Below are 14,516 nucleotides of genomic sequence, written 5' to 3' on the forward strand. Positions count from 1 at the left end.
TAGAAAACCCTGAAGATTCTGAAAGTGAAAAAAAAAAACCTTCTAGAAATAATGAAAGAGTTCAAAAACCTTATAAGATTTAAGATCATCATGCAAAACTCAATTGGGTTTCTAAAAATTAAAAATGATCAAAACAAATTGAGAAAACAATTCCATTTATAAGAGAATCAAAAAATATTTAGACATGACATTATAAAAGAAGAGAAAGATTTGTACACTGCAAACTATAGACTGCTGAAAATTTTACAGAAGACAAAAATAAATGGAAACATATCCCATGTTCATGGATTGAAAGTCAATATTGTCAAGATGTCAGTACTACCCAAAGTGATTAACAGATTCAAATCATTCATTCCCTAGTGAAATCCCAATAGGGTTTTCCTGAAAAAACAGGTAAATCCATTCTGTGATTCCTATGGAATGTCAAGAGACAATGAACAGTAAAAACAAGTTTGAAAAGAACAGAGGTCTCACACTTCCTTGTTTCGAAACTTATTCCAAACCTACACTAATCGAAACAGTGTGGTACTGTCATAAAGGCAGACAGAGACTTTAGGAAAAAACTCTTCTGTGATAGCAGCCAAGATGGCGAAGTAGAAGGATCCTAAACTCACCCCTTCTCACGAGCACACCAAAATCACAACTAACTGCAGTACAACCATTGATGAAAGACTAGCACCTACCAGGAAAGCTCTTTAACAAGTAAAGACATAAAGAAGGAACCACAATGAGATGGGTAGGAAGGGCAGACTCATGATATACCCAAACCCCATATCCCCTGGGTAGGTGACCCAAAAACTAGAGAATAATTATATTACAGAGGTTCTCACACAGGAGTGAGAGTCGTGAGCCCCACATCACGCCCCCAGCCCAGAGGTCCGGCACTGGGATGAGAAGCCCCCAGAACATTTACCTTTGAAGGCCAGTGGGGCTTGATTGCAGGAGCTCAGAGTAATGGGGAAAAGAGAGATTTCACTCTTAACAGACACACACAAAATCTCACATACACAGAGATGAAGGGCAAAAGCAATAATCTGATAGAAGCCTGGGCAAGCACTGCCCCTGCCTGCTGATCTTGGAGGATCTCCTGGGAAGGTGGGGGGAGGCGTTGGCTCACCCTGGGGACACAGACAATGACGGCAGTAACATCGGTGAGCATTCATCTGCATGAGCTCTCCTGGAGGCTGACTTCTTGGCACCAAGACCTCGCCCCACCCAAGAACCTATAGGTCTGGCGCTGGGGCGCCTCAGGCCAAACAACAAACTGGCAGGGGATACAGCCCCACCAATCAGCCAATGGGCAGCCTAAAGGCTTCCCGAGCCCACTGCCACCTCTCTGCATGCCCTTAGACATACCCTGGCCTGCCAAAGCGCCAAGACCCAGGTCCAACCAACAGGGGGCGGGGAGAAGCCTCTAGACCAGCCTCACCCACCAGGGTGCAGACACCAGAAGCAAGAAAACTGCAGTCTCACAGCCTGCAAACTGAATCCACAAATACAGGCCAGACACTACCCCGGGACCAGCTGGCCTCTGACCTTGGGTGATGAGAGGGGTGCATAGGACACCTCCTACAGAGGGCCACTTTTCCAACGTTGAGAAATGTCACTAACCTACCACATACATAAAAATAGAAATAGCAATTTAGACAAAATGAGGTACCCGAGGAATACGTTTCAGGCAGAGGAATAAGACAAAACCCCCAGAAGAAGAACTAAGTGACGTGGAGATAGGAAATCTGGCCGAAAAAATGTTCAGAGTAATGATCAAAAAGAACTCGGGAGGAGAATGGATGCACTGCCTGAGAAATGAGAAGTATTTCACAAAGACTTTGAAAATCGAATAATACAGTAACTGAAATGAAAAATACACTAGGAAGAATCAATAACAGGCTAAATGAGGCAGAAGAATGGATCAGTGAGCTGGAAGACAGAGTAGTGGAAATCACCACTGAAGAGAAAAAAGAATAGAAGAAGGACGACATTTGAAGAGACTTCTGGGGCAACAACAAGTGCACTAATATTTGTATTATTCAGGTCCCAGAAGGAGAAGAAGAGAGGAAGCGCCTTAGAAAATATTTGCAGAGATAATAGCTGAAAACCGCCCTAACCTGGGAAAGGAAACAGTCACCCAAGTTCAGGAAGTGGCGAGAGTCCCATATCCATATGAAGACTCATAGAAAGCAGAAACCAAACATCTATCACAGATACACATTCAAAAAGCACATGAAAAGATGCTCAACATCATGTGCTTTCCCACTCTGTACAGCTCCTTGGAGCACCTCTGTATTCCTTAGGTGGGATGCTGCCCAGTGTATCAATCATTCAATAAAGCCAATTAGATCTTTAAATTTATTTAAATTTGATTCAATTTTTGCACACTAATGGAAGGAAGTCAGTCTGAAATGCACTGCTATGGGATTTGCATTATAGCCATCTGAATATTCTGGAATAGAGTGTAGAGAGTACAAATTATGAGTATGTAACCCCCAAACTGTATGTTGTTTCATTCCATATTGGAAAGAAATTGTTATAGATTCTTTCAAACCTGAGAGCCTAACGGTGCATTTTACCTGCTGTTATAAAGCACCGACATGAGATAAAACTGTGTTGACGGAATAAACATGATTCATCCAGGGTTATGACAAAAGTGATTATATTTTATTAATTAAAACAGGAGACCCATGATACATTCAGAATGTAATTCTATGAATACAACAGTAGCAAATGATAATGGCAGCAGTTAAATGTGAATCATACACACACACATACTATTCTGGTTCTGATTAAATTTGATGCTCAAAATAATTGCTCTCTCTTCAATTTCCAAAAATAAGACTAACTTTTTTTTTTTTTCTTTTTTTTTGCGGTACGTGGGCCTCTCACTGTTGTGGCCTCTCCCGTTGTGGAGCACAGGCTCCGGACGCGCAGGCTCAGCAGCCATGGCTCACGGGCCCAGCCGCTCCGCGGCATGTGGGATCCTCCTGGACAGGTCACGAACCCGTGTCCCCTGCAACAGCAGGCGGACTCTCAACCACCGCGCCACCAGGGAAGCCCCAAGACTAACTTTTTTTTAATCATACATACAACAGTTATTGCCATCCAATGGAGAAAGTGACCAACTTTTCCTGTGCATTGTTCCTACCACATAATCAGTCCCTAATAACCTGTCACTCTCCTCCCATGAAAAGCCCAGTGCCTAATGTCTTGCCTGCTCTTGTCCAGGTCAGTTGGTAGAGCACTCTGTCCTGTAACCCACTGTGAACAGAAGGGCACCCTGAACATAATAAGCATGATGATTCATGTCCTAGTTTTACACTATTCTCTGCCCCTCCCTGACACTAATTCACACACTATTAAATTTGATAATTCAGGATTCATGTCTTTCCAGGGAACATGGATGTGAATGAACCACACCTAATGAAGCTGGCCCCCTCATCTTACTGATTCCTTCCCAGAGACCATCATGAAAGGCCTGTAATGAATGCATGAAATCAACATATTAGCAAGGCCAAGCTCTTAGGGCTCACCACACAACAGGCCAATAAACTGAGAGACTAGTTGTTGGAGCAAGCAACAGTGGCTTTATTCAGAAAGCCAGCAGACCCAGAAGATGGTGGACTGCTGTCCCAAAGAATCGTCTTCCCTGAGTTAGAATTCGGGCTTCTTTCATACTAAAAGAGGAGGGAGTAAACTCTTAGTTCCAATCAGGTTCTTGAGGGGATGTCTTAATTTCTTCTTTCTTGAATCCATTCACAGGGGAGCCTGGACAGGAGGTTTCCCACAAGGTAAACAAAGGTATTTTAGTTTAATGCACATTACACGGGAATCAGGTTTCCCAAAGATAGCCCATTATGTATAATTTAAGCTTATAAGCAACATCCCTTTAGTGATTCACTTGTAGCCAAAGCAATAGAATACAAATGTTAAAGTAAAAGGAAAGAGACAGACTTGTTCTTCCCTGTTACTTCAAACTTTAGGTTGAAAAGCATAAATAGTAAGTAGCCTTTTCAAGAAAACTCAAATATTTAAATTTTAATATACTGAAGATAATCAGCTATTTTCACATATGTCCTTTTTCCTCTCATATACACACCATGTCAGAAGTTTTAACATGTTGTGAGTTGTAATGATTCTGCAGTATGTAATATCTCAGGTTAACCTTAGAGAACTAAAGATTTATTTATTCCTAGTATGCCTTCTCTGATGGTCTGTCGTAAGAGTGGCTCAAAAAATTCACCAAATTCATTATATTTGTAAGGACTGTCCCAAATATTAGTTCTTCGGTAAACCCCAAGGATGTACTGTTTCATGAAGCTTTTCCGTGTATACTTTGTAACCTGTAAGAATTCTGTCATTACACTAAAGGTGTGGATACTTGATGTAAAAATTTACAACATTCATTACATCAGAAAGCTTTCTCACCAGCGTAAATCCTCTATTTCAGTTTTGATCTTCAAGTACAGTCCTCAGGACACATATTGCTTTGTGTGGTTTCTCTCAAAACTGTGTACTCTGAAGCTTAGTGCACTGTGAGGCCTGGAGAAAGCCTCTCTTCATACATTTCCACAGCTTCTCTTCAATATGAATTTTCTGCAGTTGCCAAGTACTTGAACTCAAGGTAAAGGTTTTGCCTCAACCAGTGAATTTGGGAGGTACGGCGCCAGTATGCTCCTATCTTGTGACTTCTGGGTAAGATCCTTGCCACATACATTTCTGCGGGTTTTACTCAGGATAAATATTCTGATATCGGGCTTCCCTGGTGGTGCAGTGGTTGAGAGTCTGCCTGCTGATGCAGGGGACGCGGGTTCGTGCCCCGGTCCAGGAAGATCCCACATGCCGCGGAGCAGCTGGGCCCGTGAGCCATGGCCGCTGAGCCTGCGCGTCCGGAGCCTGTGCTCCGCAACAGGAGAGGCCACAACAGTGAGAGGCCCACGTACCGCAAAAAAAAAAAAAAAAAAAAAAAAATTCTGATATCTAGCGATGAGTGAGCAATAGTTTAACTTTTGACATATTCGTTGCATTTTAAAACATGAAGTATTTGGTGATCACTGAGTTTAAGGCACAATCTAAAAGCATTCAAAATTTAGTACATTTGTAACATTCTGAAGAGTGCAGATTACCTGAATATTGGTGAGATGTAAGCTGTAAGAATAGGTTTTTCACATTCATGGCATTGGTGAGGAATCTTCCTAGATTGAATTCATTTTCTAAAGGCCTGACTATACTAAATACATTTATCTGGCTTCTATCCAGTATGAATTTTCTCGTGAAGCCTAAGATGTGAAGGCCTCCTAAAGCACTGCCACCTTCGTTGTATTTTTTTTTTAAAGATTTACTTATTATTTATTTCTGGCGTGTTGGGTCTTAGTTGCGGCACGCAGGATCCTTGTTGAGGCATGCAGGATCTTTCACTGTAGTGCGCAGGCTTCTCTCTAGTTGTGGCGTGCAGGTTTTCTCGTCTCTAGTTGTGGCGCACAGGCTCCAGGGAGCATGGGCTCTGTAGTTGTGGTGCGTGGGTTCCAGAGTGCACGGGCTCTGTAGTTTGCAGCATGTGGGCTCTAGTTGAGACACGCAAGCTCAGTAGTTGTGGCGCGCAGGCTTAGTAGCCCCGCGGCACGTGGGATCTTAATTCTCCGACCAGGGATCAAACCCATGTCCCCTGCATCGTAAGGCAGATTCTTTACCACTGGAACACTAAGGAAGTCCCCTTCATTATATTTTTAAGTGCTCTAACCTGTATGGATCCTCTGATGGTTAAGTTTGGCTTGAAAGCACACTGAAGACTTTGCCACACTCACTACATTTGTAACGTTTCTCTCTAGTATGAATTCTCTGATGGTAAGGGAGGCTCAGGGCACAAAAGCTTTGCCACACTGATATCTGTATGATTTCTCCATAGTATGTATTCTCTGAACAACAGTTAGGTGTGAATTTTGAAGCCCTTCCCACATATATCACACTTACATAGTTTCTCTCAGGTATGGGTTTTCTGATGTGTAGCGAGGGTTGAGACCTGAGTAAAGGCTTTCCCACACTCAAAACATTTGAAAGGTTTCTCTATATGTACTCTCCGATGACTTGTAAGGTGTGAATTTCGACTGAAGACCTTGCCACACTCATTACATTTGAAAGGTTTCTCTCCAGTATGAATTCTCCAATGAAGTCGAAGATGTGATTTTTGACTAAAGACCTTTCCACACTCATCACATTTGTAAGGTTTCTCACCAGTATGAATTCTCTTATGACTTAAAAGGACTGCCTTCTCACTAAAGGCCTTGCCACACTCACTGCATTTGTAAGGTTTCTCTCCAGTATGAAATCTCTTATGACTTATGAAATGTGAATTCTGACTAAAGAGCTTCCCACACTCATTACATTTATAAGGTTTCTCTCCAGTATGAATCCTCCGATGACCAGCAAGGTGTGCATTTCGGCTAAAAACTTTGCCACATGTATCACATTTATATAATTTCTTTCCTGTGTGAATTTTCTGACGTCTACTGAGGTTTGAGCTGTCAGTAAAGGTTTTACCACACTCATTACACTGGTGACTTCTCTTTCCAGCATGAATATTCTGATGACGTACAAGGTATGAATTTTGACCAAAGATTTTACCACATACATCACATTTATGCAAGTTTGCTCCTGGGTGGATTATCTGATGTCTGGCAAGGGTGGAGCCATTGTTAAAGGTTTTGCCACACGCCTTACATTTGTAACATTTCTCTCCAGGATGAATTTTACGATGACATGCAAGCTGTGAACTTCGACCAAAGAATTTGTCACATATGTCACATTTATGTAATCTCTCTCCTGTGTGGATGGTCTGATGTTTAATGAGGTGTGAGCCCTTAAGAAAGGCTTTCCCACACTCATTACATTTGCAAGGTCTTTCCCTGTGTGCTTTAAGGTTTTGCGTCATCACTGAAGGATGCACAAAATCATTCCCATATATATTAGAAACATTGGTTTGGACACTAGGAGGAATTCTTTGAAGTGGTGAAAATGAGAAACAATTGTTGACAGACCTCTCAACTACATCACATTCAGAAATTATCCCATCAGTCTGAAATATCTGCAGTTTATCCTGAAAGTTTAATCCAAGCCTATTTCCACAGGGCTTCATTCCTGCACCCCCTCTACCATGTCGATCTCTTCCATCAGTGAGATTTTTGTTGCAGATTACAGGCATTCCTTTGTAATTTCTTTCATCGTCTCTCCACTGACACTCAAAGTCATACATATTTTTCTGAATTTCCCAGAGGTGAAAATGTTTGATTTTACAGCTTTCAGGTCTTCCCAACATTGGTGTTTGGAATACTTCTCCTTTATCACTGTTCACTTTGGGTTGTAATTGCTTGATCACATGTATAGGGGAGATATCTACAAGATATAAAGAACCATAGGTATCCCATTCACAATAATTCCAAGATATATGTCTCATGTTGAATATATGATATTACAACAGATGTAATACTTATACCAAAGATAGGTATGAAATGCCCCAACCATGACCTTAAATTTTTGGAAACACTAAAGGAATAGAATTCTTTACTTAAGAAAGCGTGACAACATAAATCCAAATATACTTTAAGGTAGCCTAGTTTTATTTATTTATTTTTTTTCGCGGTACGCGGGCCTCTCACTGTTGTGGCCTCTCCCGTTGCGGAGCACAGGCTCCGGACGCGCAGGCTCAGCGGCCGTGGCTTACGGGCCCAGCCGCTCCGCGGCATGTGGGATCCTCCCAGACCGGGGCACGAACCTGGGTCCCCTGAATCGGCAGGCGGACTCTCAACCACTGTGCCACCAGGGAAGCCCTAGCCTAGTTTTAAACACCATATGACAAAAACACTCACACTAGACAAACTTATGTCGGCTCTCAAAGAAAGAGTATTCTTCTACTATCATCTCTAAGAACATACCAACCAACAGTAAACATACTGCTGTCTCATAACTGAGGAGAAAAATATACTATTGATGTATTCTGCATACTTACTGTACATAAATTAATTTTTAAAAATAGACAATGTATTGTACCGGGAAATAATCCAAAACAAAACTTATCCAATTAATAATATAATTGGCTGTTTAGAACTGTAAAACAAATATAACAGAGAAAATGAAGAATTTGATAAAACAATTTGTAAGAAACAATATATTTTTCTAAATCTTTGCTATAGAACTATGTACACCCCCCAAAAAAGGCATTTTACATTAACAAGTAGTATGTGTCAGTTGTATTGCATAATACATGCTAAAAGACCATCATCTGTAAATGACATTTACAATTTAAGACATAAAATATCCTCCAGTTATCTAATGGCCAGTAACAGAGCAATCCCTACCTAGGTGGTATCCTTAATTATCTGGTTTAATGGCTCCAAAATACTAGAAACAAAAAGTGAGCACTTTGTATATTTATTGACTAGGGTGAGACACAATGTTGTTGGAAAAAAATGCAAATGAAAACCATATAAGATATAATGCAGATAAAGTCATATCATAAACAACATGAATTTTATTAGCAGAAATCAGAAGAAAAAACCAGGAAAAAGCCATCTAAAGAAAGACAAATGAGTTTCTTCTGTACATACGTGCAGTTACAAAGAAACCGAATCAACCCTCCAGTAGAGTAGGGGACCATAATTTTCAAAAGTTAAGTTGCCTTAAATCTGAGTTTTCCTGCTAAGTCTGATTAACCTATCGAAAATTTTATTCTGTTTCTTCTTCCACACATGTTCATCTCAAGATTGAGGAGTACCAAAGAAAACGGGGGACTGAAACTGAACAGGAATCTGCAGGGCCTTCCTGGTTACAAAAGCCTTTCCGAGTCTCCCATTTCCTGTTTGTAAAAAAAAAAAGGCTTGGGCTTCCCTGGTGGCGCAGTGGTTGAGAGTCCGCCTGCCGATGCAGGGGACACGGGTTCGTGCCCCGGTCCAGGAGGATCCCAACGTGCTGCGGAGCGGCTGGGCCCGTGAGCCATGGCCACTGAGCCTGCGCGTCCGGAGCCTGTGCTCCGCAACGGGAGAGGCCACAGCAGTGAGAGGCACACGTACCACAAAAAAAAAAAAAAAAAAAAAATAGGCTTTAGTTTCCTAGACCATTCCTGAGTTCAGAAAGTCAGATTCAAGCAGTTACTAATTAGGGGATTGAGAGAATACAGAAACAAAGGAAAAGCAAGTCCAATTTAATCACTTCCATGATTGGTAGCTTAAATTGGTACCTTGATTTATGAACCCAAACTGTGGCTTCAACCAGTTACCCCAAGAGGACTTAAAAATTGATGACACCAGAGGGTCCACTGAGAATTGAAATTCTTAACCAGCCACATTTGCCTCTAAGTAATAAAATGCCTGAACTATTGCTTTTCCTGTCTCCTAGAAGGAAGTTAAGGGATCACAAGACTCTGATTTAGGAACTGCTTTGCAGAAACATACAGAATAATCAGAAAGGAAGCCACAACTTGATTCTCAAAAGTCTGCAGCTGAGATCTTATAGGAAAGCTGGGATTACAGACACTCCCCTCCCCTCTCTCCCTTACCCTTTAAAAATCTTACACCCTGGCCAGCCAGGAAGATGGATTTGAGGCAAGGCCAGGTCTCCCAAGTTTCTGGTTGGCACCTCCTCAACTAATACACATTTCTCTGCTTCTAACTCCAATGAGGAACGGGCATATGAATTTGTATTCAACATCATGTGTGATGTACGTTCTTTATCAAGAAAAGGGAGAAGACTATGCTGAAAAATATCCTGCAATGGAGCAGTTACACAAAGCTATCATCATACCCAATGGTGAAAGAATGAAAGCTCTTCCTTTAAGATCAGGAACAAGACAAGGATACCTGCTCTCAATATTTCTAAAAGCCTATTACTGGAAGTCCCAGGAAGAACACAGAGGCAGAAAATTGGGTAACAGATATCCCAATAGCAAAAGGGAGTGAAATCATCTCTACAGAACTGACATGATCTAATATGTAGAACACCATGAATATTCCGCAGAAAAGACCTGCTAAAATTTTTAGAGCTCTAAAAAAATGACAAGATATAAAATCAACATGCAAAATTCAGTTGGGCTCATAAACATTAAAAATGAACAACCAAAAAAGAAAATGAGAAAAATATTCCAGTTACAAGAAAATCAAAAAAAAAAAAGTTAGATGCAACATTATACAAGAAGGTAAAGATATGTATATTACAAACTAAAGACTGCTGAAAATTTTAGAAAAGACAAAAATAAATGCAAAGACATCCCAAATTCATGGATGGGAAGTCAATGTTGTCATGATGTCAATACTACCCAAAGTGATCATTATATTCAAATCATTCCCTCGTGAAACCCCAGTAGTGTTTTCCTGAAGAAACAGATAAATCCATCCTGTGATTCATATGGAGTCTCAGGAGAAAACAAATAGCAAAAACAATCTTGAAAAGAACAAACTTGTTGTATCACACTTCTTTATTTCAAAACTTATTCCACAGATACACTAATCAAAACAGTGTGGTACTGGCATACAGACAGACTGCTGGAATAGAACAGAAGACTTCCAAAAAAAAACTCTTGAGGGATAGAGGCTAAGATGGCAGAGAAGGACCCTAAGTTCCCCTCCTTTCACAAGCACACCAAAATCACAACTGACTGAAGAGCAACCACTGAACTAGAACCTACCAGAAAAGATCTTCAACAGCTAATGAAGGAACCACAACTGGACAGAAGGAGGGGCAGATTGGCCATATAATCAAATCGCATGCCCCCTGGGTGGGCAGCCCACAAACAGGAGAATAATTATATTACAGAGGTTCTCCCACAGGAGTGAGAGTTCTGAGCTCCACGTAAGGCAGCTCAGCCCAGGAGTCCAGCCCCAGGAAACAGAGTCCTCAGAGCATTTGGCTTAGAAGGCCAGCGGGACTTGACTGCAGCTCCACAGGATTGGCGGAAATTGGGACTTCACTCTTAAAGGGCGCACAAAAGAATCTCACATGCACTGGGACAAAGGGCAAAAGCAGTAATATCATAGGAGCATGGACCAGATCCACCTGCTGGTCTTAGAGGATCTCCGGGGAGGCAGGAGGCAACTGTAGCATGGTCAGGAGACATAGACACTGGTGGTGGACATATCAGGGAACATTCATCTGCATGAGCTCTCCTGGAGGCTGACATCTTGGCACCAAGACCTGGCCCCATCCCAAACCCTGCAGGCTCCAGTGCTGTGACTCCTCACCTCAGACCAAACAACACACTGGGCAGGGGCACAGTCCCACCCATTAGCAGACAGGCTGTCTAAAGACTTCCTGAGCCCCAGCTACTTCCCATGCCCCTAGACACCAGTGGGCCCTACCCACCAGAGGCAAAGACCCAGCACCACCCACCAGAGAGCAGGCACTTGCCCCTCCCACAAGGAAGTCTGCACAAGCCTCTAGACCAGCTTCACTCACCAGGGGGCAGACACGAGAAGCAAGAAAACTATAGTCTCTGCAGCCTATAGACCAAATCTGCAAATGCAGGCCACATACTACCTGAGGACCAGATAGCCCCTGGTCCATAGGTGACGAAAGGGGAGTGCACTGCCTGAATGCACAGGACGTCTCCTACAGAGGGCCACTTCTCCAAGGTTGAGAAATGTAACTAACCTACCACATACATAAAATACAAATGGCAATTTAGACAAAATGAGGCGACAGGAAAAAAAAAAAAAAAATGAGGCGACAGAGGAATATGTTTCAGATAAAGGAACAAAATAGAAGCCCAGAAGAAGAACCAAGTGTGGTGGAGACAGGCAAACTATTCAAGAAAGAGTTCAGAGGAATAATCGTAAAGATGATCAAAGAATTTGGTAGGAGAATGGATGCACAGTGTGAGAAATGAGAAGTTTTTAACAAAGACTTAGAAATTCTAAATAACAATGAAACAGAATTGAAGAATACAATAAATGAAATGAAAAATATGAGGAATTAATAATAGACGAAATGAGGCAGAATAATGGCCCAGTGAGCTGGAAAACAGAGTAGGGGAAATCACTGCCACCAAAGAGAAAAAAAGAAAAGAATAAAAAGAAATGAGATCAGTTTCAGAGACCTCTGGGACAAGAGCAAGTATGCTAATATTCACAATACAGGGTTCCCAGAAGGAGAAGAGAGAAAGGGCCTGAGAAAATATTTGAAGAGATAATAGCTGAAAACTTCTCTAACCTGGGAAAGGAAACACCAAGAGACATTCTGATTAAAACAACAAAAATTAAAGACAGAAAATTACAAGCAACAAGGGAAAGCAATAAAAAACACACAAGAGTACTGCCATAAGACTATCACATGATTTTTCATCAGAAACTCTGCAAGCCAGAAGGCACTGGCACAATATGCTTAAAGTGATGAAAGAGAAAAACCTGCAACCAAGAGTAGTCAAACCAGCAAAGTTCTCCTTCAGATTGATGGAGAAATGAAAAGATTCATAGACAAGAAAAAGCTAAAAGAATTCAACACCACCAAACCAAATTTACAACAAATGCTAAAAGAACTTCTCTAGTGGGAAAAGACCACAACAAGACTTTCTTGACTACAAACAAGAAAATCACAAAATGGAAAAGCTCACTGGTAAAGGCAAACATGTAATAAAGGCAGAAAATCATCCACACACAAAGCTAGTAGGTAGGTTAAAAAACAAAAGTAGTAAACCCATCTGTATCCACAATGAGCGGTTAAGGGATATACAAAACAACTGGATGTAAAATATAATCTCAAAAACAGTAATCATGCAGAGAGGAGACTACAAATGCAGGGTATCTAAAACGCATTTGAGATTAGCAACTTCAAACAAGCACATAAACATACGTACTAGTATACAAAAACCTCATGGTAACTGAGAAACAAAAATCTCTAATACATATACATATAAAAAAGAAAAAGAAATCCAACCATAACACTAATGATACTCATCAAACCACAAGAAAAGAGAACAAAAGAAGAAAGGGGGACAAAAAGACCTACAAAAACAAATCCAAAACAATTAATGAAATGGCAATAGAAACATACATATCAATAATTATCTTAAATGTAAATGAACTAAATGCTGCAACCAAAAGATACAGACTGGATGAATGGATACAAACATAGGACCTGTACATATGCTGCCTGCAAGAGACTCACTTCAGATGCAGAGACATACAGACTGAAAGTGAAGGGATGGTAAAAAGTATTCTATGCAACTGGAAATAAAACAGACAAAACAGACCTGAAAAAGAAAAAAGACTGTTAAAAGAGACAAGGCCACGAGAAAATGATCACAGGATCAATCCAAAAAGACATAACAATTCCAAATATATATCCACCCCAACTAAGGAGCACCTCAATATATAAGGCAAATGTTAACAGACATAAAAGGAGAAATGGACAGCAACACAATAATAGTGGGGGACTTTAACACCCACTTATATCAATGGGCAGATCATCCAGACAGAAAATCCATCAGCAAACACAGGCCTTAACTGACACATTAGAGCAGATGGACTTAATTGATATTTATAGAGCATTCCACCTGAAAGCAGCAGAATACACATTCTTTTCAAGTGCACGTGGGGCATTCTACAAGACAGACCACATGCTGGATCACAAAGCAATCCTCGGTAAATGTAAGAAAACTGGAATCATATCAAGCATCTTTTCCGACCACAATGCTATGAAGCTAGAAATCAACTAAAAAAAAAAAAAACCAAAAACCAAAAAAGCTGCAAAAAACACAAAGATGTGGAAGCTAAAGAATATGCTACTACACAACCAGTGGATCACTGAAGAAATCAAAGAGGAAATTAAAAAAAGAAAACCCTAGAGACAAATGAAAATGAAAACTGTGACCCAAAACCTATGGGACACAGTAAAAACAGTTCTAAGAGTGAAGTTTATAGCAAAACAAGCTAAACTTAGGATTCAAGAACAATCTCAAACAACCTCAAATAAACAACCTAACTTTATGCCTAAAGGAACTAGAAAAAGAACAAAACCCCAAAGAGAGATATAAAGATCAGAGCAGAAATAAATGAAATAGAGACCAAAAAAAAAGAAAAAAGAAAAGAAAAGATCTATGAAACTAAAACCTGGTTCTTTGAAAAGATAAAGAACATTGATAGAGAAGTCTCAGAAAATGGCAGAGAAATAAGATGTGGAGATCACCTTCCTCCCCACAGATACATCAAAAACACATCTACATGTGGAACAACTCCTACAGAACACTGGCAGAAGACCTCAGACTTCCAAAAAAGGCAAAAAGTCTCCATGTAACTGGGTAAGGCAAAAGAAAAAAGGAAAAAACAAAAAGAGACAAAGGCAACAGGACAGGACTCACGCCTCTGCGAGGGCACTGTGAAGGAGGAAATGTTTCTGCACACTAGGAAGCCCCCTCACTGGCAGAGACAAGGGGGAGCTTTGGAGCCTCAGAGGAGAACGCAGCAACAAGGGTGCGGAGAGCAAAGCAGAGGGAATCCCACACAGAGGATCAGTGTCAACCAGCACTCCCCAGCCTGAGATGC

At 41.0% G+C, this 14,516-nt stretch overlaps 1 protein-coding gene across 7 annotated transcripts in view; it reads right to left on the reverse strand.

Annotated features, from left to right (window-relative positions):
• Window positions 1-14,516, reverse strand: part of LOC307178866 (uncharacterized protein) — a 342,766-nt gene that overhangs the window by 34,585 nt on the left and 293,665 nt on the right. For 3 of the 7 annotated variants that reach the window (XM_079907496.1, XM_079907495.1, XM_079907497.1), the window contains one exon: window positions 5,545-7,383. The exons of the other annotated variants lie outside the window; for them this stretch is intronic. In XM_079907496.1, the coding sequence (XP_079763622.1) occupies window positions 5,975-7,383 (1,409 nt within the window). In that variant the 3' untranslated portion in view covers window positions 5,545-5,974. Of the gene's footprint in view, window positions 1-5,544; window positions 7,384-14,516 lie in introns of those variants that run through there. 7 annotated transcript variants of the gene reach the window in all.

This window comes from Stenella coeruleoalba (genome assembly GCF_951394435.1).
Source record: "Stenella coeruleoalba genome assembly, chromosome: 20".
NCBI classification, from domain to species: Eukaryota; Metazoa; Chordata; class Mammalia; order Artiodactyla; family Delphinidae; genus Stenella; species Stenella coeruleoalba.